Genomic DNA, 25,276 nt, shown 5'->3' on the forward strand with positions numbered 1-25,276 from the left:
TACACGTCAACTACACATGTGTCCTTTATCGTGCTCCATAACACACACACACACGCACACGCACACTCACACACACACACACAAAGACAACACGCACATAGATGCACACAACCCTGCCATCATGATAAGTGATTCACATCGGTGAAGCAGCGGCTTTGCTGAAAGCCTTAATAAGGTTAGAGACTAAGTGCTGTGTCTGTGCCTAGTTGCTGCTCTCCATGCGTAGGTGTGTGTTTGCATGAATGATATTAGGTGTGTTTGTGTATTTTTGTTGTGTTATAATTGCTGAACAGAGGGCTGAGATGACTCTGTCCTAGTTATTGAGGTTAAATTTTCCCTTCTTTCCTGTCTTTTCTCTTCTCCGTTCCCCTTCTTTTTCTCTCATCCTCCGGAGTCAATTCGCGAGTTTCCGCCAGAGGAACAAGTGATCACACTCCCACCTCCTCCTTCTCCTCCCACCACTCTTCTCTCCCTCCTCTTCCTGCTTTCCTCTCTCTTTCTCTCTCTCTCCCTCCCTCTCTCTCTCTCACTCTGCCTCTGCAAAGCATTCCACTCTGTCCCGATCACTTGTCCCTGACTCACTGCTCTCCCTTCCTCTGTCGTTCAGTGGTTGTATGAAAGGAGCGCCGTCTGGTCACAGGCGAGGCTTACGGAAGAAGTCAAAGCAGAGGTAAGCACTCATTCTCTCCTCTCCTGTCTTCCCGAGTCTAGTCTTTTCTTCGGGGAGTGGTAAACACACTCAGGGGCAGCTCTCACATTTAAAATATTGCACCTTAGACTGCTTGATATGATTGTCATCTGCTTCCCATCATTCCCCTTTCCTTCATTCAGTTATTCAGCCACTGTTTTGCTGCTTCCTTTCTGTTTTTCCCTGCTCTGTTTTCATTACACACTCCGTTTCACAGTGTTTGATACCATCTCTTATCTCTGCCACTCTTTCACTCCATCTACCTCTATTTCACTCATTTGCTCCATGCTTCTGTCTCTCCCTGTCTGTCTGTGAGTGAAGTGCGGCACACAGCGCTCTACATCTGTTGCGTATCATTTTGTGCTTCTTATCAGATTTCCCTGTAAAGCTGACGTTATTCATAATTGCTTTACCTATATTACCTATTGTCCTGTCTGTTTAAACACCATCCAGTCAGACCCGAGGAGAATATATGTCAGACTTACTACTAATGCATTAAAACATCAAGAAGACTTTGAATCTTGGAAAACTTACTGTGCTTTTGAAGTGGGGGTTTTTTTTTTCAACACTTCAAACTGAACTATGACTGTATTTATTCTGGGACATACTGAGGTGCAGAGGAGGAGATAGAGTTTGGCCTTGATAGGGATTGGGTGCTAAATGGAGATATATGGTGTAAGGAGCAGCTTCGCTCCAGGCTCTGTCACAGCAGCATAGTTTCGCTGTTAGTCTTTTGTCTCAGCAGTTTGGATGTGTTGGGTATAAATGGAACGTGTTGGATTTAATGTGTGTATGTCTGAGGAGGAAAAGGAATCACACTGATTTTATTTGTGGGTATACTAAACACTCTGTTAAGGTTTGTGTACTATTAGTTCTGACTCGCTGAGTGTGAGTGTGTGTTCATGTGCACCTTTTCACTTGGGAGATGGAGAGTGTAACATAAGTCTATTTACATGTACTTTGCACTATCGTATGTGACCACTCTCTCTTTCTCTCACACCATTCCTCTCTTCTTTCTCATGCCGTCATTGTTACACCCTTGTGATTACCCTTCTCCTGTCCTCTTTTTCTTGGTTTTCCCTCGTCATCCTACTCCCTCAAAACACGCACTTTGACGTCTGTCTCTACCTCTGCCCGATCTTCGTTTTCCCACCTTCATCCTCTCCTCATCATTTCTCTTGCAGGTTGTAAAATGGATTCTCCTCAGTCAGAGTCGTCAGGGGAAGGGCAGGAAAAGGAAGAGAATAGAGCCCAAGGTGAAATACAAAGAGGTAGGAGACACTTTGGAGCTCTATCTGCCTTTCGTCTACTCTACTTCTAAATTTTGGAAGTGTACACCCCTCTGTTGTGGAAACTGTTTGATCCTACCTGTCTGGATATTATGCATCATTTGTCTGTCACCAACAGTATCTCTTGTTCTGTTTATGTGTTGCGTCTGCAAGGACAAACTACCCTGTACTTGTGTAAGTCAGTGTTTGCGATGAGCTGTCCACTATGTATTTAACCTTTTAAGCACTTGTATACATCACATGCCCTCAACTGTTGCTCAGCCTGCGTGTGTGTGTGTGTATGTGTGTGTTTGTGTGTGTGGGATGGTGTCTGTGTTTGTGGAAGAGGAGGTGGGCACCATGGAGTCTAAACATTGTAGGTTTGAATCTGGCCCTGAACCTTTGCTGCATCCGTTTGTCTTGCAGTCGTTGATACCATCTCCTGTTGTCACCAAATGAAATGCCACGAGAGACATCCCAAAAACATAGTTTTGCCTTTGTGTGTAGTGATAATTAGCTCTCTCCAGGGATAGCTAATCCCCTCTACCCACTAATTTACACACACACACATGCACACACACCCACAACTGCACACATGCCTGTGTCATTAATGAATGCACACTGATCTATAAGCCACAGAGGGGCAGAAGTCATTAGTAAGACGAGAGCAGGTTTTATACATCACTCAATATGCTCAACTGTAGGAAACATTGACAAAGCCTCCAGTCATTTTGCATTATACGTTTTATGACGCAAATTAGTTTCGTAAGTGCCCCCGGGTGTCTTTGGATAAAATAATGGTGCCAAGAATATTGTATATATTCACTTACTTTTTATGGCTTTAAATTTCCTCTCAACACCTCGCACCATGGCTTTCAACAGATGTGCAGGTTTTATTCATGGGCGAAAGTATTTGCCTTTAAGTCGGAGTTGAAATCCAAAGAGTGTTTCATAAAACCTCATTTTAGAACGTGATTTTCTGGATTAGATTACCTCCACTTCTCGTGGTGTTATTCGGGGCACACAGAGAATGAAATGCCTGTAGAGTTTGCGGTCAGTACAACCCCCCCATTCAACCACCTGATATCTACCGTCTGGCATATTTACAGGGCACACACATACACACAAATGCACTTACTTTTACGGGGCAGCAAAAAGGGCCTCTTCCTGTTGGGGGGGGGGGGGTGCTGAAAGAATAGCCAATTACTGTCCACTTGGCCATACACAATAGTGAAAAAGAGGAGGGTGCCACGAGTGGACGGACGGATGGAGCGGGGGGAGAAGGGTGAATTAGGGGCGGGGTGTGGGAGGTTAGTGTTTGAAGTTACACCATAAAAGCCACCATGAAAGGAAACACAAAGTGACCCCTCCCCCCTTTTTCATACACCTCTCTGCCCTCTCTCCCCTCGTGGGCCCGCACTCTCCTCTCTCCTCCTCTATATCTCTCTTCTCTCCCTTTGTTTCGGTGCACAGAGCACCCCATGGATGGTCCAGGTGTATTTTAGATTATTCCTTCATGTACTTCAAACAGACCAATATCTACTGAACCCCTCCTCTTTTCATCTACCTCTCCTTTCTTTCTCCTCCGTGTGTCTACCAGCCTGTTGCCAGGCTGTAAATCACTCAGCAGAACCGATCGGCAAAAAACAGAGAGATGACAGGAGACAGGAAGGTAGACAGTTATGGGAAAGATAGAATATATCAGAGATGAATTTACCCATGCAGCTTAGAGACGCCAAATTTGAGAAAACACCACTACATGCCATCACTCTGCAAAGAGTATCCCCTATGGTTATCTTTGAGATCAATTCCTGTTCTAATGGGAACAGAATGATACAAAAGGGAAAGATGTGAGCGGAGGAAAACACGCTACATAAATTGGTAAAACAGGAGTTTTTGAAGCTGAGGATCAAAACGGCTGCTCAATCAGTGGTGGGTTCGAAATTGACTATCACAAATTCCAGTTAGGTAATGAATCTGTTCCCGGGATCTAAGGAAATGAACAGTGGATATTCAATAAGCGGTCAGGAGGAAAGAATGATGAGGGAGAGCATAGAGAAGCCTGGACTTTCAGCAGGCAGGAATTAGACTGAACCGGGGTCACATTTAACGCTAATGACCTCATGGATGATTAGGAAATAGAGACACGCTCACAAACGTATAGATGCTCTCGATTAGAGCCAGACCCCCCCCCCCACACACAGAGGGGCCTGAGATCTGGTCCATTTAATAGAGGCAAAGCTTTTTTACCAACTACCCCCATCTCTGTTATGTTATTGATTCTCATGCATGTTGGGTTATGCGTCTGACTTTTTCTGTGCTCACATATAACTTAAGTGTGTGTGTGCGTGATGAGCGTGCGTGTGTCCAGTGTGTGTGGAGAGGCCTGTAGAGGGATATTAGTCACGGCCACATAGTAATGGGCCTCATTTTGCTCTCATTTTCATCTGTGGTTTCTGTAATGAGAGGGTCTGTCTGCCCCTGCTGATCATGACAGGAAACCCTGTAGGCTAAAGGAGCTGGGAACGGCAGGAGAACTTGGCTGACTTTCCCAGGAACAACACGCTCCTTGAAAGAAACTGCAATTGTGATTGATCCTGGACTTAACTTGATTAACTGGTAAAATGCCTAACCCTTCACTGAAACCTCAAAATACAACTTTGCCATAGCTTGTAGTACTCTCAGGGTTCATAAAATGAGTTTAATGGCTAACAGTTGCTGAATGGTATTATTTTTATTTTCACATGCGAATGATACAATTGTTTTTATTTTACCTTGTGATTCAAAGTTGTTTTTGTTAACGCAGTAAATGACCTCCACATCGACTGTAAAATTACGTCTATTTACATCTGCAGCCGAATACAGTTCATGATCCAGTTTGACACATTCTAGCACCTCGAGTGCAGACGTGATAAAGTTTGATAGAGGTGTTTACATAGTCTTTCTCCTGCATAAACAAATCTTGGAAGTGGTGTAATCATGAATTCTTGTCATTCCTACGGAATTCTTTCTGCACAATTTGTTCTGAATATATGGTTGCATAAGTATTATGTAAAGCAAACTAATGTGGATTATTTTTGGTGGACATTGAGATCCTATTCATGAATGATCAAAAACACGATTTATAATGTTACTTATAATGGTAGTTTTTTTTGTAGTTTTGATTTTCTGAACCATACCTACATTTTGATGACATCTACTGGCTAAAAAGATGCCACATGATTCTAAACTTTAAATGTCTGCAGAAACTCTCCTGAAAGATTCAACTGGTGGAATAGTTTGTCTCAAAACAGTAACGTCTGTCACTGGAACTCGACCGATGCATCCAAACAGATGAAACGTGAATCCGACTCTGTCTCAAAGTCACTCTGGCCCAGTCAGTCTTAGTACTGAAATCCATTACAAGGGGGCATCTCAATTGCAATTGTGAATGCACACTGTACACATTGAGGACACATAAGATAAGATCACTCTGCCCACATTTGAAGGTTGTTGGAGCCACATTCTTCATGCAGTGTGTACACAAATGCATCCTAGGCCTCAATGATGGACCACCTACTGTACTAGACTGACGTCCTCTGTGAAGCCCCAATGACAGGCAAAATGGATTACATGTTGGCTGACTTCCATTTGGTTCACTGTAATGCAAATGACATGTTTGGGGTTCCTTACCTGCCAAGTTAAGCTGCAAGTGTTTACGAGCACATTCTTTTTCATCTGATTTATCTAGTAGCTGCACAATCCCTAGACCGTCTTAAAAAAATGCACAACTGGGGGGGCCTGTGGAAAATTCCACATAATTTGTGTCTTGTACTAAATTTATCATTAAACGCTGTGGAATAGGTTAGAATATTTTGTCACTGTCTACTACTGAAATCTGAAACAGTTTGACCTACACACATTTAGCAGCTGTTTCAACCAATTTCACCTTTTAAACTGTGTTAAGAGATGCTTTGAAGGAGACTGCCAATGGAAAACTGTAAACTATGTCGATGTTCTTGCAAATACAGTCAAGTTTTATCCATTACTCCTGTTAATGGAAATGGTTATTTCAATGTAAAGCTTGTGAGATCAGAACAGCTTGTCACTCAAAACACTTGTGGAGACTTATTATATTGTCAGGGATGATCTGCAAGATGTCAAGCTATCCACCAGTGATTGAATGCGCTGAGGTGGATGTAAATTCTGGGTCTGACCAAGCTATTTTTCACAAATGCTTTGCACCAACGTGTCAGTCAGGGCCTTCATACCAGAACTTGATTTGTGGATGAGGAAATGTCAGCAACAGGAAGTTGGGAGTGAAACTCTTTTTCTTTAACATTTTTTAATGTGTACAAGCATCTGTTGAAAGCAACTGGGTCAGCTGAGTTTATTCTTGGGATCTGAAGGCAACATCGCAGTAAGAAGTTGAAGGAGAGAAAATCTGTTGTATGACCAGGGCTGGTTGTTCCATCGAGAAAATGTAGAAATTTTACAAGAATAAGTGTTAATCATCTATCGAGGAGCGATAAGTCAGTTGAATATTCCATTCTGATTTCCATTTTTATTTTGCACTTGACCTGGATAACCAAGAATCTTGACATTGACCATAACTCCAGGTCCACTTTCTAGCCTTAGCTGGAGCTTCCAAATCCACCTCACTATTCACATAGCATGTGAATGTGAGTGGATCCACACTTCAGCTGCAGCCCAGCTATCTACTTGACAATAATGTAAACCTCATCATTTGTGCCAGGCCATGAGAGATGAAATCCTTGGAAATACCATGAAATGAACCTTAAATTTGTTCTAAATCAATTTATCACTTTAATGCTCATGTAAAAGTTGGACCAATCAAAAAGACACATCTACTGTAACTGTTGTTTCTTTTGGTCACGATTGAACTCATCCATCTTAAATGCACTGGGTAAACAGTCTGAAGCTGTAAAATGTTTCTGTAAAACTACTCAGTCTGAAATGTTCACTCCAGAGAAGTCTAGCTGACCACTAATAATTACCCAGATGTTGAGTGTAGCTCATTATATTTTCCTATGTCTTTGGGCATTTTAAGCCTTTTATTACAAACTAATAATAGAGATGAAAAGAAATGCCGTGACTGACCCTAAATAAAGGCACCTGTCCTATCAGGGAGCTTTTAACTGTACTGCCATCGAACTAATGTCCTCCAAGGTAAAATAACACAAAGGATTTTGTAGTATTGTAGTATAGTATGCAGAAGCAACACAAGTTCTATTTTAGGATGTAATGTAAAACTACAGAGAAATGACTTTGTTTGAGTGGTAACTGAAATCCTGTGTGCTGTGTTCTGGTGTGGTGTTGATGAGTTGACAGGAGGGATAGTAGTGGTAACTGAATCCCCAAAGGGATGGTCAAAAACCAAGGGGTGATCAAAGAGCCTCCTCAGTTGGGTGTGGTTTTGCAGGTGACATTTTAACTGTTTAAACCTACTCTTTATTTCTCCACTGTAGGCTCAGTGGTGTTGTAAATTGGTTTTCATAGTATAAGGAAGAACATAAAAAATATTGAATAACAAATTCCCCAATAGTCTTTGTTTTTCCTTTGAAATCCAATTATTTCTCGTCTCGTGTTTGTCTGACCAGTAACTATTAAATATAGCATACCCGCTTATTAATGGTGTTTTTATACAATCTGTGTTTTCGCTGTTGTCCTTGATGAGACACCACAGCTTCAAAGAACTCCCAGCCACATTTGGCAAATGATGAGGACACATCTGGTTATCCTTCTTTCTCTCATCTCCTATTCACCATCTCCTGTTTTATACCACGGTCCCTCCTTCTTTCTCCCTCTCTTGCAAATTTTCTTCCTCGCTCTGTGCCTCTCGTTCTGTTTCTCTCTCCCCCTGTGATTTATTACCAATGAATCAGGGATAAGGGAGTATGCCGGAAGAGAGATGGGAACATTCAGGGAAATGGCTGTTTCCGGCCAGACTCCATCACATCAGGATGGGAAATGGTCGGAAGTGTCTCTTCCTCTCTGTCTGTCTCTCTCCCTCTGTCTGTCTCTCTCTGTGTCTCTTTCTGTGTCTCTCTCTCTCTGTCTTCTTCATTATCAGACCACAACCCATTAATTGTCTTAAAATGAATCATAACTCAAGTTAGGACATGCAGAGCTCACACAAAACAGTCCATTCTGTTGTCCAAAGGTCCAGTCAGGATATCCACAACTTTTCAGTGCCCCTTTCAGGTGTTGGTGTTCTTTTACCTGGTCTTGGGTACTGGTTGGTAGCTTATCAGGAGAATAGCCCAGTGAGGACAGAAGAGAAGGGGAACAAGCGTAATGGTATAGTGATCCCATATGTGTCTAGAGTGTCTGGAAAAACTGAGGAGGATCTTCAACAACCACCCAAAAGACCCCACACCACACATTCAGAAGAGCAATCTGGTATATGCAGTCAAATGCAGCGAGGAATACTCAGATGTTTACATAGGGGAAACCAGACAACCACTACACAGGTACAAGGCTCAAGAAGAGCCAACTCATCAGGTCAGGACTCAGGACAACCAGCCACCTTTCAGAACTGAAGAAGTCTCTTGGATGAGAGGTGAAATGTTTTCCAGAAACTTTCCTAAAGTCCAGTGGATTGATTTAAACAGCTTTGGATAACAATGACCTGGATAACTGGGAACCAACACAGACAGTCCATTCTGTTGCTTTAATGGGATATTTAAATTGCACTATTGTTACCTTGGAAAAGTTATTGAATTAGTTTTAAATTTTGTCAGGAGTTTATGATATGCCACTGCTATGTGGGCCACTTTAGTCATTCTAAAATAGGCGTATACTGTCGTGGTTTCTGTCCACCCATCAAATGGAAGATTTTTTTGTCTGAAATGTGAATCTTTTAGATCAGTGACCTGTTTATCAGACCTGAGGATGTTTTAAGGCAGAATGAAAAGCCACATTCTCTTTGTGTTTCTGTCTGCTCTCCTTTGGTGTGATGACTTCAGAAGGGGTTGAGGGAGAGGTTGGTGTTAATTTTTCCAATAAGCTGCCGAGTGACACTGGTTAACATTAGAATTTAAAAAAGGAAAAAGTTGCTGTAAAATCAATGGATTGACTCAAAGGATCTGTTTCATATCACGTTCTACTGCGATGAACTGCCAATTTCTTTTGCTGTGCTGTCAAATTGTATTTAACCTCCTCTCAGTGAGTGTTATTTGGTCCATGTGTGAGGAAATAATGCAAATGATTTGCAAACTGAATTCGGCCATGTCTTTTCAATAAACTAATTTGAACTCAGTGTCCCATAAGGAATGGCTTTTACCTGACAATTAGCAAATTTAACAACTAAGAGAGAGGAAAAATTCTGAGAATAGAAAGGTAATTTTAAATGACTTTTGTGTTACCTGAGTAGTGTGTGGGTAGTTTTGCCATGTGTCTAAAATGACAGCATGAATAGATGATATGTAGATGTAACGATGTATTGATGGTGGACGTTTACCCTCCCTATCCTTCACAAATGTAATTGTGCTTGAGAATTTCTTTGATGAGTTGAAAAGTAGAGAATCCTTTGACGTTAGTGGATCAACAATGAGGACTCAAAATCACACAGATACTGTTGTGTAACCGCAGGAGAATGGATTACCGCATTCCTTTGTGTACACCACATGAATGGAGGCTCAAGTCTGAACTCCTGAGCTCGGATGGAGGGAACAATAGTGAAAGAGATAGAGTCAGAAGAGAATGGCAGAAAGGGTAGGTACGGGACATCTGAAGACGCAGCAGAGCTGGAGTGGAACAATATCTGTATAAATGTATCTTTCTTTGTCATTTTCTGCTGTACGTGTTGTGAAGAACGCTGACCAAGAAGAACAGATTCTGTGAGAATCTAGGGATCAGTCTTGCAAACAACTGCAGTTTGATTCACCCTTCTGTCACACCGACTTTGCGTCATTAAGCTGTTGATTCAGTATCAAATTACCCTTTTCGGTCCACTTGTTTGCCTCGTTGAATAAATGTTTGCATCTGAACCTTTTTTCTTTTTTGTGATCAAGCGAGCACAGTAAGCTATAAATCTCTGCATGGTTTCTAGTGAACATATACACAGCTGTGCCGTCTACCATGTATGACTCCAGGATTTAATCTAGGAAACTCATCCCATTGGATGACAAAAAATTGCTGTAAAAAATGACTGAAATTAATATTCACAGAGTTAAAACTTTAATTTTTGCAAACTCTCCAAAATAATAGAAAATCAACCTGTTTCATGCTCAGTTTCTTGAATTATTATAAATCTGGAGTGCTGATGGAGTTTTGGAAAAAATGGTCCCTATTTAGGTATAAAAAGACAGAGATGGAAGAAATTTGAAATCTATCATCAGTTCATATATTAGCAATAAGAAGCTTCACATGTCAAGATTGGAAGGGAGAAGATGGCTCCATTTGTGTCGTGTTAATGAGGGAGAGCGAGGCTGGAAGAAAGTGAGAGGGAATGAGGGCCAGTGTGTATTTGTCTCATTTATCACTCAGCAGCAGTTCTGTTTTCGGGGTCATTTGAAGCTCACAGCCGGTCTCATCTCGTCCGAGGACTCCCTGCTGTCTCCAAGTGTTAATGTGTACGTCCTGTGTGTGTATGTATATGTGTTTGTGAATGGGTGTGTACGATAAAAGAGAGGGGAATGCAAAAAAAGTAAAAAAAATCACCAGTCAGGGTTAACGATGCTGACAAACCATTTAATGGCAGGCATAGCTGCTCAGAAATACCACTTAGGGTTTCATGACTCTCTGAGGAACATACCCACTGCACGTTCACACTCACGCACCCACACACACACACACCCACACACACACACACACACACACACACACACACACACACAGACGCATGCATGCACAAGCATACACAAAAAATGAAGCAAGGGGTCGGGAGTTATCGGGCCAGAGTGAGGAGTATTTGCACAGAGCAAGTGTTGCTTCAACAGGCTTCTCGTCGAAGTTGGCAAAAAAGAAAGCACACCCTTACAGTGTGACTCCCACCCACACACCCACACACGCACACATACGCACACATACACACATGCTGCATGCATGCATCTTGAATCCCAGAAGCATTTGAGTGTCATTAAAGTGCAGCTGTGTTTGTCTTTCCAACACACATGGAAAACACATCAAGGAGAGAGAAAGAGAGAACACAGCCTGCTGAATAAGGCTGCCACAATATGTGCAAAACAAGCACAGCACTTTGTCACTCTCACAAATATACATTATTCATTTTGGAGCCAGTTCAAACACAAATTTAGACATTTGGTATAACACACTCCTAGAGAAACCTTCCATCATTTGGAGTTTAACTTAGTGAAGCTTTCCAGATATTGTAGAGTCACGGCTGTTGACTGCTCTTTAATGGTGGGGGAATGAATCGATGCATTTCACATAAAACCTGATTCTGGCATTGCCTTATGGCTTTCATAGCAACGGTATTTAATGTTGTGTTTGCGTGTCTGTGCACTGCTGTGAACATAGTGTATTGAGTTCTAAAACATCTGTCTTTCCCAGTAATGATCGGGGTAACGACAGCCTTCTCAGACAGCCCTGATACTATTAGCCTTGTCAAAGGCACACACATGCAGATATGCATAAATGCACATAGACGCACACAATTGCTTGTGTGCAATGTAATGACAGCTGTATCTTACTGAGCCCATAGACGCAGAGTATTCTACAAATCCCTGCACATGAAACCAATAAAAAAAATGTGTCCAAGATATCTGATTGTGTGTTTGTGGGAGAGTTCAGTGGCTTTCTGGCTCTTCCCTCATTTGTTGAGATGACGGTTGAGATTAAAGAAGCTGGGCTCAGCCTTGTAGATACAGCAAGGAATTCAGAATTGTCGCTTCTTTGCATCAAAATGAGGCAGTTGAGCACCGAGGCATCTGTTTGGGATAGCTTCTGAGTCCCTTCCTTTAGAGATTTTCTGGGTGCATCCAACTGGGAGGAGAACCCAAAACTTGCTGGATGGATTACATATCTTGTTCAGCTTCGGAAGACCTTGTAATCCCCCATGTGGAGCTGCAAAGTGTTCCTGAGGGAGAGGGACTTTTCAAATCCACGGCGTGGTCTGATGCCGCCATGATCTGACCCTGGTAAGAAAGAAAGAGATGGATGGATGGATGGATGGATGGATGGATGGATGGGTGGACGGATGGATAAATGGATGGATGGGATGACATACAAATTAAACAACATTTTTCTCTTTTGTAAGCTATGCTTTGATTTGAATTCTTTCCTACATTCCTCAGGACTAGATAGTAATTGATATATTAAGTGTTGTTTTATTACACTTTACTGATAATTGACTATTTGTTTCAACTTTAGAATAAAAAAACAGACCCCTTGAATTTGTTTTCATCCTGCTATACAGAATGATGTGTCATAAAATGAAAGTAAATTGACTTGTGGACAAATAATAATGAACATGCTGTAAGTAATTAATTAAGCTGTGTTTGCTGTCATTCACACTGTCAGGAGATTAAAATGTCATTTAGACTAATCTAGTTTTAATACAGTCACAAAGGCACATGAAAAAGATGTTCACTTGTTGCAGGAAGCTGTACAACAGGCGGCAGCCTTAACTCTATACTCCCCAGTCATGAATCGCTCAACTGGACGTGGTGTTAAAATAGGAAATACACAGATGGAGACTCTTCTTCAACTTTTAGTGCAAAGGAAACGTTAAGTTTTGAATGACTTTCCATCTGTTTTTGCCATTGGTGTCTTTTCGGGATGCTTTTTCTATCTCTATCTCTGTTTTCCATCTCTACTATCTACCTCCTTTCTCCTTCCTTCGTGTGTGTGTGTGTGTGTGTGTGTGTGTCTGTGTGTGGTAGTGTACGAGTCCACAGCTGTGTGTGCGTGTCTGTCTCTGCAGCAGATATCTGGGCTTAGTCCATCCCACATACCTCTGTCAGCTCAGACTGCTTAAACACAGCCAGCCCAGAGTTCACACAGGAGACACACAAACACACACATGAACACAGCTCACACACATGCAGAAGTACACAGTCGGAGTCTCCTACTACACATGACCTTTATTGTAGATGGTCTGTCTGTGTTAGCGGCGTTCAGCTCTCTCTTCCTCCCATCTTGTGTTCGTGTTTGACTCCGGTGTGTCAGAGGCGTCCCGTCTGTTGTCCTCCCATCTCTCTTTCTCTGTCCATCCCTCAGCAGTAAGAGATGCTATCGCTCCACGCTGGAGGTCATCGCCAGTGCATGCTTGTGTTTTACCCCCATTATTGTTGTCATACAGCTATGTCCAGCTGGAATGGGCGTTTAAAGATTGGTTCTCTCCTGTCCATCTGTATACCCATTGCATTTTGTTTCTAGATCATATCTTAGATTCTATTTAATACGTTTCCACAAATGTTCTACAATAAACAAACAAACAAAAAAACAAAACAAGTATTGATATCGTCTTTTCCTATTTTTATTTTTTTTTCTATTTCCATTTTAAGTTTTATATTTTCTCAACTTAATTAATTTCTCCATTGTCATCTTTCTTCAGTGAAACGTACCCTTAAACCTTGAGTATGCAATGCTTGTAAGAATTGAAAGCAGCACACAGTGCTGCTAATTTTATCCACAACCCCTTAAAGGAAACAAGTGTAACTGGTAACCACTGTTGCCCCCCCCCCCCGGGGTAATATTTAACCATGACCTGACTGTTCTCACCCTCTCAGGATCAGGCCAGAACAAATGACATGAGGAAATTAAACCTGGGTGCTTTGCTATTTTCAGCCTTAATCACATTTCATACTTCCGTGCCTTATGTGTTCAGGGAGTAGGCAGATAGCTCTGAGATAAGTGAATGTACTGTGTCGGCGGGGAGCATCAGGTTTAAATTAATTCCAATGTGGTGATGATTTTCTATTGGAGATGTCAGTATTTCCTTCAGAATGTTGTTGGAAGTAAGAAAATCCACAAAAGCAGGACACCACACAACACCAGTGGTTGGTGTGACAACAAAAAGAATGGATAAGTTTGTGTGTAATAGTGTTAAGATGTTCAGATTGAGGTCAATAATGTCCCAGGAATCTTTACAAACATATTTTTTAAAAAGGTCTGAATTCATCACTATCTAACTACAAAAATCATCCTGTCTGTCTCTTTTCTCCACCAAGTCTTTGTCAAAGCTGACCTCCAGCTGTTTGGATGTGTCACACTGCTACAAGTTGTTTTCCACCCACGCAAACAGCCACCCAACTGTTCCATTTGTGTTTCAAACGGCCTTTTTACACAACCTGTTCAAGGTGGGAATGTTGTGCCTCTGCTGCACCTCGCTTTTCGGGGTAGAAGTAACGAGGGTATGCTAGCTGGACACTGTTGTTCTGCCACTGAGACGGCAGCAGTGGATCTACATCTGTTTAAACAGCAAGGCTTTAGGATGGAATGGAGGAATCACAACAGGGAGACTAAAACGCAGCCAAAAGGAGCTGGCAGCTAACTCAAAAAAGTCAACTGAAAACATGCAAACAAGGGGGCCAGATGATGATTTTACAAAGCGCTGCTCCACCCATGTAAGGAAAAACACCAACGCCGATGTGTTCTAAGTCACAAGTCTTGATTTGCAGATAGCTGGCATCAAAATCCACACACTGCCGTTGGCTTGTTCATTGTAAATAGACAATGGCCGCATAGAGAAAGCTTGTCCTTGTGCTGCTTTTGTGTAATCTCCATTTTAAAAAAACAAAACAAAAAAAAAGGACATGGACGCTGTCTCATTCTGAAACTTGGGTTTTCTATGTCCTCCCATTGGTGACTGGGTTGTATTTCTGGTAGGGACTCCTTGTTTCATTATCAGGGCACCTATATGGAGGTGAGTTGGAGGGGGCTTTATTATATGTGGTGAAAAGGACAGGTGACAAAGATTCTGGAAACAGTCTTCTCACTAATTCTCCCAAAAAAACAGTAGCGCAAGAATTAAGTGTTGTCCTGTGCTTTCCAAAAGTTGTTTATGTCTCCATTGGGATCGAAACAATGCCTTGTGGGAGGAGAAAGAATGGTAAGAGGGAGGCAACGGAGGCTTCCACTGGAGACACTTAGATTTGTGGCTTGCGTCAAAGCATGGAGTGCCAGAGATTAATTAAACCTCTCCTGTTTTGGAGGTGTGTGCGAGCCTGAATGAGTCAGAGCAGTGATGAGTAGGAGAGAAAACATGTTAATTGCCTTCTAGATCACTGCCAAATTGCAAGAACGCAGAACTGAACAAGAAACGCCCAACTTTCTGCAGCTGCACAAAAGATGGTGTTGAAACAGGGGAAAAGAAGAAAGCCAACAAAACTGGTGTGCAAAAAAGATCTGTCCTATTCCTGCTGGAGGTGCATTCATTTGCCGGGTTAGTTTCCCTGTCTTCGATTGGCTGTCAGTGGAAATAGTCATTCCCCACCGCCGGCCCACTGTCTGTGCTTTTCCAGCTTAACCCCCGACTCACAACCCCACTGTGACTCGGCTGTTGTGATTGTCCTGAGACCGTGAACTTGAAGACCAGGGAAGGAATGCAGACGATAAAAAGCAACTGCTAAGTGCTACCCATCCTAACAACTAACCAATCAAACACACACGTGAAAACACACACGTCCACGCAAGCACTAAATGGGTGCAAAGGATTGGGATGACGTGAACGTAAAAAATCAAAATCTATCCAGCTCACAGCATAATCAAGGGACATAGATTTGTTTGTTTTCCAAATTGGCTTTCCTGATTGGCTGAGTATCGTGTTGCAGTGAATTTAGTTTCCCATTATGCTCTTGCTGGTGAGCGTCTCTGACAATGTGGCTGTTGTTAGCGCATGTTTTGCTGTCAGAAGACACACTGATATGAATCCAGAGTCACTGCAATCACAAGGTCAAAACTTCAAAAGCTCTGCCTTTTTAAAACTCTTGTTCTGCTGTGCCCCCCCCCCCCCCCCTTGAATTTGTTTTATATATTTTTTTGGTTTCTTGATTAGTTTCTCAACTGATTGCACCATCCAGACCCTCACTCAAACAACCCAACCACCCCCCCACTCTCTAGATATTGGGGTTCTTGATTACAGCAAGGAAAACAAAACCTGAATTTAATTCATGATTAGACTGCATAGGTGGTCTTTTTGCCAAAGGGCATCTCCAAGGTCATCTGTCTGTGACCAGTGCTATCTTTGAGATCACCGTGCTGCTGCTGCAGTAGGTGTGACATCATTGGAGCAGATGATAGCACGGAAGACGTCCCCATTTTACAAGTTGAAAGGCTAACATGTGACTCACAGATAACCTTTCAGCATGTCCTGTGTGCATCTTTGTGTGTGAGTGTACTCTATCCAATTACCCGAAAATTGGTTTACTACATGATGTCAGCTTCAGATGAGCTATAATGTCGACGGGCCTTTTTTATAATGTCTTTTTAGACCTTGTGAAGCCACAAGATTGCAGTATAATATCCCCAGAGTGAATGAATTTATTTTTCCTTAGCTCCTTATCATATTTATAGGTTCTACATTTATGAGGTCCTCTCATGACGGCAATGTTTAGAAAAGTCTCTCGTACAAGAAGGGCTCCCTGCTAGCATGTGACCATGTATGTGTACATTAAATGAATGTAAATGTTTATTCCCAAGTAGGTTAATAAAATTTGATATGTTACTTAGATCCAGACTATATTTTATCTGCCTTGACTTCTTTCATCGATTACAAGTCCTTGCTCTTTTATATCTGTGTTTGAGTTTAGATGGAGATGGAATTAAAAGACCACTATTTAGTATTAGATTAGATTAGATGTACTTTATGATTTATGATCCCAAACTGGGCGATTCACAAACTGGGAAATTACCAAACTACAGTTTCTGTAGGCCGTTTCGTTTTCATCTCTATTTGTTGTTTTTTTGTTTTTTTCCTGACCATCTGTTGCATTTCGCTTCACATTTTAATTCCGTGCAGCTGTATAAAGCAGTTACAGGGTAATTAAAAATGTAAGTATTTCTGACGCTATTTATGCTATCGTGGCTGCCGAGAGAATCCAAACAGCTGCTTGGAGCGCAGTTTCTCCTCAAGTCCTGAACCTCCCATTGCAGTTCGAGCAGATGAATGCTTGAGCCCTTAAATCAAGTGTAATAATTGGAGGAGCCAGACATGCAGCTCGGTCCAGTGAAAAGGAGTTGGTATGGAGACGGGGAGCAGACAGTCATGGAGACACAGGCAGAGAGAAAGGGAGGGATTTGTGGGGAAGAATGAGTGAAACCTTAGTACCTGAGGCGTGGGCCGAGGCCTTTAGCGGCTGGTGCCAGAATGCGTTTTTACGAGCCAGTGGTTGGACAAAAATAAAAGGCAACCTAGTGGCTGAATGGCATCACACAAACACACATGCACGAACACACAGCTTGGGTTTATAATGTCACAGTTATTCAACGTTTCCAACTGCCATAATGCAGTGTGACTGAACAAACAGCTCACTTTCCACAGCGCCACAGATGTGGGGAGTGACAGAAAGGAAGAGGGAAAGAAGGCATCAGCAGCACCATTGTGTTTCAATTGTGCCAAGCCCATAGAATGAATTAACTTTGGAATCTTAACTTTATTTACTTTTTTTTTTTGTCTTCTTTTCACATCTTTTTACTTCTCATTACCAGTGACTCTCAATGTGTTTGATTCCATACGCAACTCAAAGGGGTTTGAAGGTTCGAGCCACGATGCCTCGCCCAGAGCCTTGTGAGAAAAGCTCTAAAAAAAAGTAAATGGGCTGAGTGACGATTTGGGTTGAGTTTATCTGAATCCCCCCCGAGATCGGCCAGTAATGGTGTGTGACCTTTTACAGTAGAGACTAAAAGGAGTGTATGCAAAGGGTGTGCAGAATACCAGGGATGGATTTAGAAAGCTGGTACTTTCTATCATCCCAGCTTTAAAGATTCTTCAAAAACGGCACAGGCTTGGCTGTACTATGTTCTGTACGGAACACAATGTTACTCGGTGATGCAGTGATGTTGCCATGGAAATGCTGAACAAGTGATTTCCATGTTTTCTTTTTTCTTTTCTGTTTTCTTTTTTGAACAAATCCTTATATTATATATCATTTATACGGAGCACAAAGGGTCGCCAAGTCAACTCAGACTCCCGACTGTATCAGATGTTTGAAACATGCTTTATCACAGCTTGATCAGCTCTGCAGTGAAAATATATCACAATAAAGTCGCTGCTGATGGTGTGTGTGTGTGTGTGTGTGTGTGTGTGTGTGTGTGTGTGCGTGTGTGTGTGTGTGTGTGTGTTTTTACACATTTCGCACAAAAGAATAAAGTGGTTTGATTAATTTAATGTTGAACGCACACATTTAGCAGAGACAGTAGCATGCCTAATGTTGTTTGGTCCCATACACCCACATAAATGGACTGACACACGCACACACACACACACACACACACACACACACACACACACACACACACACGCACGCACACACACACACACACACACACACACTATTACTATTATTATAGGTGCTTCTTTCTGTCGGTGACACGCCAACACTCCTGGTGGGAACACACACATACCTCATACCTAATGCATCAACACACACACTATATGTGTGCTATATGTGCGTTTTAATATATTTATAGTTTGTGATGAATTTCATATCCTGCCGTTTGCTACAGCTGTTTGTCTCCCTGAGCTGCAGCAAACACTCTATATTTGTACCATACGTCCACAAACGTGTGTGTGTGTGTGTGTGTGTGTGTGTGTGAGTATTATTGTTCTCCAGAGGTCTCCAGGTCAGCATGTGGAGGGGACATTTCAGCGGCGAATTTCCCAGAGGTCCTTGCAAGGCTTAACTCGATATAGAGTGGGTGCAACCCACCCATGTCAGTAGTTTGTATGGAAGCAGTGTGTGTGTGTGTGTGTGTGTGTGTGTGTGTCGGTGTATGAGCCGGTGTGAGTGTGTGTGAGAGAAAGACAGAAAGAGAGAACGTGAATTCTGTGTTTTTCACCATGAGCATTCCTGACCTTTGACAGACAGCGTGGGGATGAAACTCCTCTTTCATGTGTCCGAAGTGTGTGTGTGTGTGTGTGTGTGTGTGTGTTTGTGTGTGTGTGTGTGTGTGTGTGTGTGCCCTAGGTTTATCTGTTCACATGAATGGTGGAGATAGAGAGGGATATATTTCCCCCTTCAGTGGTAAAGTGCTTTCAGCACTGTACTATTAAGGTCTATTGTTAGAGTTACTCATGACCTGGTCATGGCATGGAGCTATGTGAGTGTGTGTTTTTTCGCATGTGTGTGTGTATGTGTGTGTGGCTGTTTGGAAGTGTGTGTGTGCCATTCTCAGGACTTTACCCATTAATAAGGGAGTATTCAGCCATGGAGTTCTCCTTTTCCCCTATAATTGCTCTCTCACTTCCGTCATCACACACGTACATGTACACACACATGCACACACTCATCTGTGCTCAAGTTGGCCTGAAACACACTTTCATTCACCAATGAGAATTTAGATTTCCCTAAAGCGCTTGTGGAACACTACAGGAATATGACGTTGGACACAATTCAGGCAGTGGTCGGAGGACGGATCGCAGTTTTGATGATTGTCACGTTGGATGTTTACAGTGTGTACATCACATCTGGTGATGCACCAATAGCGCTTCAGATAGACAATATCTAAAGAATTGAAAAGTACTCTAATACACACCACAATTATACTGAGTGGTAGCGATTTCACAACAAGAGGCATTCTTGTGTCTGTCTGTATGTACGTTTGCAATGTGTGTCTGTTTGTATGTGTGTGTATGTGTGTGTGCATGTGCATGTGCGTGTGTGTGTCTGTCTCAGTTTAAAAATGTGTAAATGGAGTAGCAGTGTACCATCATTATCTTGGAATTTTGTTTTAGATACGCTGGTGCAGACATTAATCACTGCCATAGCAATATTCAAACAGGAACAAACAGTCAGTGTAAAGAGGTACGTGTGTGTGTGTGTGTGTGTGTGTGTGTGTGTGTGTGTGTGTGTGTGTGTGTGTGTGTGTGTGTAGTAGTGTTTTATTGCTGTAGTCTCTTTGCTTTTCGAAGGATGAGAGGGTGAGAACGATCATGGATGGGCCCCAGAGAGACCCCTAAGAGGTGGAGACACCACTTCAGAAAACACTCAAGCTTCATAAAATGGAGGGATGAGGGACGGAACGAGGGGAGAGTTGATAGAGGGTGACGGGAAAGACTGGATATCAGATTTTCCAAGGAGTTAGACGATCATCGTGTGTGTGTGTGTGTCTGTGCAGCAGCAGCGATGACGGTGTTTGAGTTGACCGTCTGCCAGCTGGAGTCACTGCTCCGGTGGCTACACGGTGAACTACTTCCTGATTTTAAGGCAGATATTTCCCAGCACCACTAAGAAAGCTGTTTACCTAAGACAAATTCAATTAAAAGATTCCTTATGAATTAATAAGCTGCACAAACGCATCTTTGTCGTCTCCGCCTGATGTGTGAACAGAAAGGTTTTGTCAGTCAACCTCCTTGTCTGTCGTTTCCTTTCTCCTCGCTCTTGCACTCTGCTTCACTTAGTCACACACAGACTTCATACTTATTTTCACTTGGGGCTCTGTGGGGACTTCAACCATTAATTGTGTCCCAGGCTGGGACCGGAGAGAGAGAGAGCGAGGCTGAGAGAAAAAGCCAACATCCACGAAAGAGGCAGGCAAGACTGGGCACGACTCTCTCCAGAGGAGGAAGTCACTCTCTCATTTCACTGCCCACATCCATCCTCAGAATGATTTTCTAAATTCACAGCTGAATTTTCCCCGTAGATGTTAGTCATTAGAATAAAATAGCTCGTTACGTTTAGTTTTAGCTCTTAATATTATCGGTTCATTTGTTAGAAAGGAACAACAGCCAAGTGTCCTGAAAACCTTCTTTTCTCATTATTAAGGCCTCATTGCTAAACCTGCGAGGGGCTGTCAAAAAAATGTCCTTTCTTTTGGTTGTGCATGTCCCTAAACAAAGCTTCTTTCTTCTTTTTTTCTCTTCAAAATGACACAGGATCAAAAAGAAAAACTTCATTGCTTTGTTTCCCATCCCCTTTTTCCTTGATACAAATATGAATATTTTTCTGTCATCTCTCTTCTTTTGTCTATTTTCTAATATTTCCCAATTGCACAAGATTCGCTCGGTTTACCATATTTATTTAATTGCCATCTCAGCTCAGTTTTATTATGCTGCTGTTCCCTCCGTTCTAAAGGCTGCATTAATTCCCTTGGCTGATATTGACGTACTTTTTCCATCAAGTCCTCCCCAGCACCGAGATGAAAATTAAACGTAAATAAATATTTGAAAACAGACGTGCAGCATTTAATATGCTCATAATTTTTGATAGTTTAGGGTTTCATAGCTGCTGATATCAGTAGGATGTAACTTTTTTTTCTTGTTTTTTATTCCTAATGTCGAATAATATGTCTCAGTAAATTTTACAAGAAAACTTGTGGAAGCCGACGCCGTTAATCTAGTAAATTGCTGTGTCTCCTCAGCTGACACCAGAGCAGCTAGTGATGCTTTTGGAGCTCCTGCTTGAGGAAGAGGAGCTCAGCGCTGCAACAATGCGCGCTCTGCAGAGAACTTACGACCTACAGAATCAAGACGCCGAGGTAAGACCACACACCCACTAACATGCTCAGACAGGTTAGGCGTATGCGTCATCTCCATAATCTCCCCCAGTCGTTAAAAAAAAAAATAAAAGGTTTCTTCTCTCTTTTCCATCCCAGGGCACCAGGCTTAGTAATGTGTAGTAAATTCTGCTGTAATAGCGGCTCTCTTCTTTACAGCCACCATTACTGACACAATCCCACAAGTATTAGCGTCACGTTTTAGTACTGCTCAAGTTTCTTAATGGTACTATTAATGTTTGTGAGTTCGTACATGAATGTGTGTGTGTGTGTGTGTGTGTTTGTGTGTGTGTGGATGAAGGGTTCTTCCCTGTGCATTGCCATCTCCCTCTTCAGCAACATGAATGTGAAAACATTCATCCTGAAAAGAAAAAATGATCCAAAACGGATTTTTTTTAAAAAGTTGGTATGAATTTTATGTTGTTTTATTTTTGTAGCTATCTATTTACTGTGATTACTTTGTTGTTTGGAGTCAAGTAACTCATTATTGCACTGAATCCGGACATCTACAGTTGCATCTAAAGCCTTTTTTGTTTTAGAATTTTCACAAGCAAGTCATTTCTTCTAAAAAAAAAAAAAAAGCCTCTAATCTTTCTAATACTTCTCTGACTTCACTCGCTAATTAACCTCGCCATCAGAAACTGAAGCCATTTGGAGTTTGGCCTCAGGTTTATGTTCGGGCCACTTTAGTGCGACTTCCTGGAAAGACAAAAGCAGATTCTCATCTCCAATTTCCAGGAATTTTCCAGTGTTTGATAAAAATACACAGGGCCAGGCATGGACAACACACTCTCAAACATGCACACACCTGTCTGAAGGCAATGGTCCTGTCCTAATGTTGGTAATTTCATTCAGGTTCACTTAGGTCTCTGCTTATAAATGTCATAATCTATTCTCCGCTCCTTCTTTCCTCCCTGTGCTTTCTCGTCTGATTGTGTTCATCGGTTCACTCAGCCGTTTGTGTCCACTATTAAATCTTCTTCAGGAGGATTGATGATTTGAAATTCTTGGACAAATACGAGACTGAGTGCCTTTCAACCTCTGTAGCTCCCCACTGTTTACCTCTATAGAATAGGGGCTTCTCAGAGTGGATGAGTATCGGATGATAGGAATGATTCTATGGTTTCTGTATTAGTAGTGCATTTTACCTATGATACAATGTGAAAAAACAATATAGGATGCATGTTGTTCACCCTCCATTTATTATTATCATCATATTTTACTGAATTACTGCCTTCACAAAATATTCTGCATACATTTTCTGTCTTATTCAAAAAAAAAAATTGCAGATAATTTCTTTTTTACCTTTTTAATGGGGACACACTCCTGTTTTCATCATTTTAAATATTCCAAGTATTTTTACACGAGCACAGCTCAGACTGCTGTCACATCATGTCTCACCAATCAGGCGTTAAACTGAACACGTGTAAGTCACATGATGAAGAAGTTTCTGGCTGAAAGGCTCACTGGAGACTCACACATAAGCTTAGGTGTGTGCGTATCTGCTCAAGTGTGTGATTTTTGTTGTTGTTGTTTGTGTTGCCCGTTTGTGGATCTGAAAGGAAATGTGTGTGTGAGCTGGAGCATGTGTCTGCATGTATGAGACAGACCCCAAGATTTTTCCCATGAGCCTCATGTGACCATGATGCCGTGTGTGCTCATGTATGTGCGGAAGCATGCGTGTGGTTCTGAGAGTGGATTTCTGCTTTGGTGAGAGCATGCTTGTGTGCATCGAAGGCCATCTGTCGGTCAGGCACACAGGACACATTGTGTGTTCCTGCTGAGGTTGGGTTTACTCCTCCAGTGACTGGAGACCTCAGTGGACCACATCAAATCCATCTCCACATGTGGAGCAGAAACTGGGAGACAACGGATACAGGAAACAAACAGAATGCGAACACGGGAAAAAGCCAGCCAAAGGTTGTGTGTGTAGACTCTCAGGACAATGAAACAATGACCTTATGATTGAGGAAGTTAATCGTTTAAGTAATGCATTGATTTTATTACAGGTATTATTCTATGAAAAATTGTATAACATTATATTTTCATGTCATTGTGACTTTTAGTTTATTACCTTCTGTTTTTTATTTGTATACATGGGCCTGAACAGCCATTAAGTTTTAGTTTGAATCTACATGAAGATTTTTTTTTCAAGTTCTTTTATCTTCTTTAAGCCTCTTTAATCATGACCTTTTCTTTTAATTCTCAGAATAATGCATGGATCAAAATGAAAGCAAAAAAAAAAGGCTTGCATATTCAGGGGTTCAGTATCTATGACTTAGATTTAAATGGTTGTCTGTTACCAATACAGTCAGAATAAATTATGGTTGCAGGGTTCTGAGTTTACTTTTGAATGTCTTGATAGAATTACCGGCCTTGGCAGAGGGATGCTCTTGAATGACTGCCATTTTGCTTGTTTTATATGAGAGTAGGAAAAAAAAAAAAAAGCATTTTGAATTACGCTCTAGCTTCCTGGGGATACTTTAAAGAGCATGAGTCAGAAAAACAGTTGGCAAAAAATTCATCAGTAATGGAAATAACCGGAAGCTTTGTCCTGGTTAAAATGTAAAAATATAAAATGAAAAGTGAGCACCGTCAGTTGTGGTGTTTGTACATGTGTCAGTCTTAGCAGCAGTGGCGGTGGTGGGTGAAGGAGGCGTGCGTGGGGTTGGGGGTAGCAATATACGAAGGAATGCCACCGTGTTATTGCCTCTGTCGTCAGAAAGAGGGACACTGCAAAAAAACAGATTTGAAAAAACAGGGGTAAAAAGAGTAACATCCGGCAGCTGCTCTGCCCCAGGGCTCTCCCCAGGAATTTACCCCAGCACAGGGAACAGCTGCCGAGGCTACGCAGGCCAGAAGGGCAGGACTGGCAGCGGAAGGTGCACATACTGTACACATTCACCAAGAAAGACACACACATCCTTGTTCTTGCACCACTTATATCCTTTATTGTCTGTCATGTCTGCTTTGGGGCTTGTTTTTTTTTGTTTTGTTTTTTTGGAGTAAACACATTTGGAGAATGAATGGAAAAAAAGGAAGATTGAAATGAAGATGACAAAGAACTGGAAAGCCCTTCTGAGATCATTTAAAGTCGTGTTTATTCGGCAGGACGCAGGATGTGAAGATGTAAATGCGGCTGCTGTAAATGGAGCATCGCTCCACCATCTCTGTTCTTACGCTACATAAACAAGCAGAGGTGCAACAAACAAAACATCATCACAAAGTTGGTGCTCACATTCACACTACGCTCAGGTCGAACCCTCTTTCTAGAAGTGCTGCACAAATTTAAAGATTTTGCGATGGAATCTAACACACACACACACAAAAAAATGCAAATTATTCTACTGTCCAAGGACTATTTTAATGCTCTGAGTCTGAAATAAAGAGATTGAAAAGAGGAAGTGTGAAGCTTTCAGTAAGTGACAGTACAGGTACTTAAAAATACTTTTAATCCCTTTTCCATCTCCGTTTTCCTCCCGTTCGTCTCCATGAGAAAGCGTCTCCATTTGTGACGCCGCGACCGTCCACATCCTCAGACACACACCCTCACCAGATGATGAACGATGATGGCTGAGGTGGGGACAGAGCCAGTCTCTGATCTCTCCCGTAACCTCGGCAACACAGCCCCGATTGATCCTCTGGCTGAAAGGCCATGCATTAGCCTTCACACTCATGCAGACGTACAGTAAATCACACT

At 42.0% G+C, this 25,276-nt stretch overlaps 1 protein-coding gene across 5 annotated transcripts in view; it reads left to right on the forward strand.

The window, feature by feature from the left end:
• Positions 1-25,276, forward strand: part of aopep (aminopeptidase O (putative)) — a 65,059-nt gene that overhangs the window by 32,578 nt on the left and 7,205 nt on the right. For 3 of the 5 annotated variants that reach the window (XM_068309508.1, XM_068309482.1, XM_068309492.1), the window contains exons 12-14: positions 608-670; positions 1,873-1,959; positions 21,442-21,558. In XM_068309508.1, the coding sequence (XP_068165609.1) occupies positions 608-670; positions 1,873-1,959; positions 21,442-21,558 (267 nt within the window). The remainder of the gene's footprint in view (positions 1-607; positions 671-1,872; positions 1,960-21,441; positions 21,559-25,276) is intronic. The other 2 variants (XM_068309500.1, XM_068309517.1) reach the window with 1 other exon arrangement.

Source organism: Antennarius striatus, chromosome 3, assembly GCF_040054535.1.
Source record: "Antennarius striatus isolate MH-2024 chromosome 3, ASM4005453v1, whole genome shotgun sequence".
Taxonomy (NCBI): domain Eukaryota; kingdom Metazoa; phylum Chordata; class Actinopteri; order Lophiiformes; family Antennariidae; genus Antennarius; species Antennarius striatus.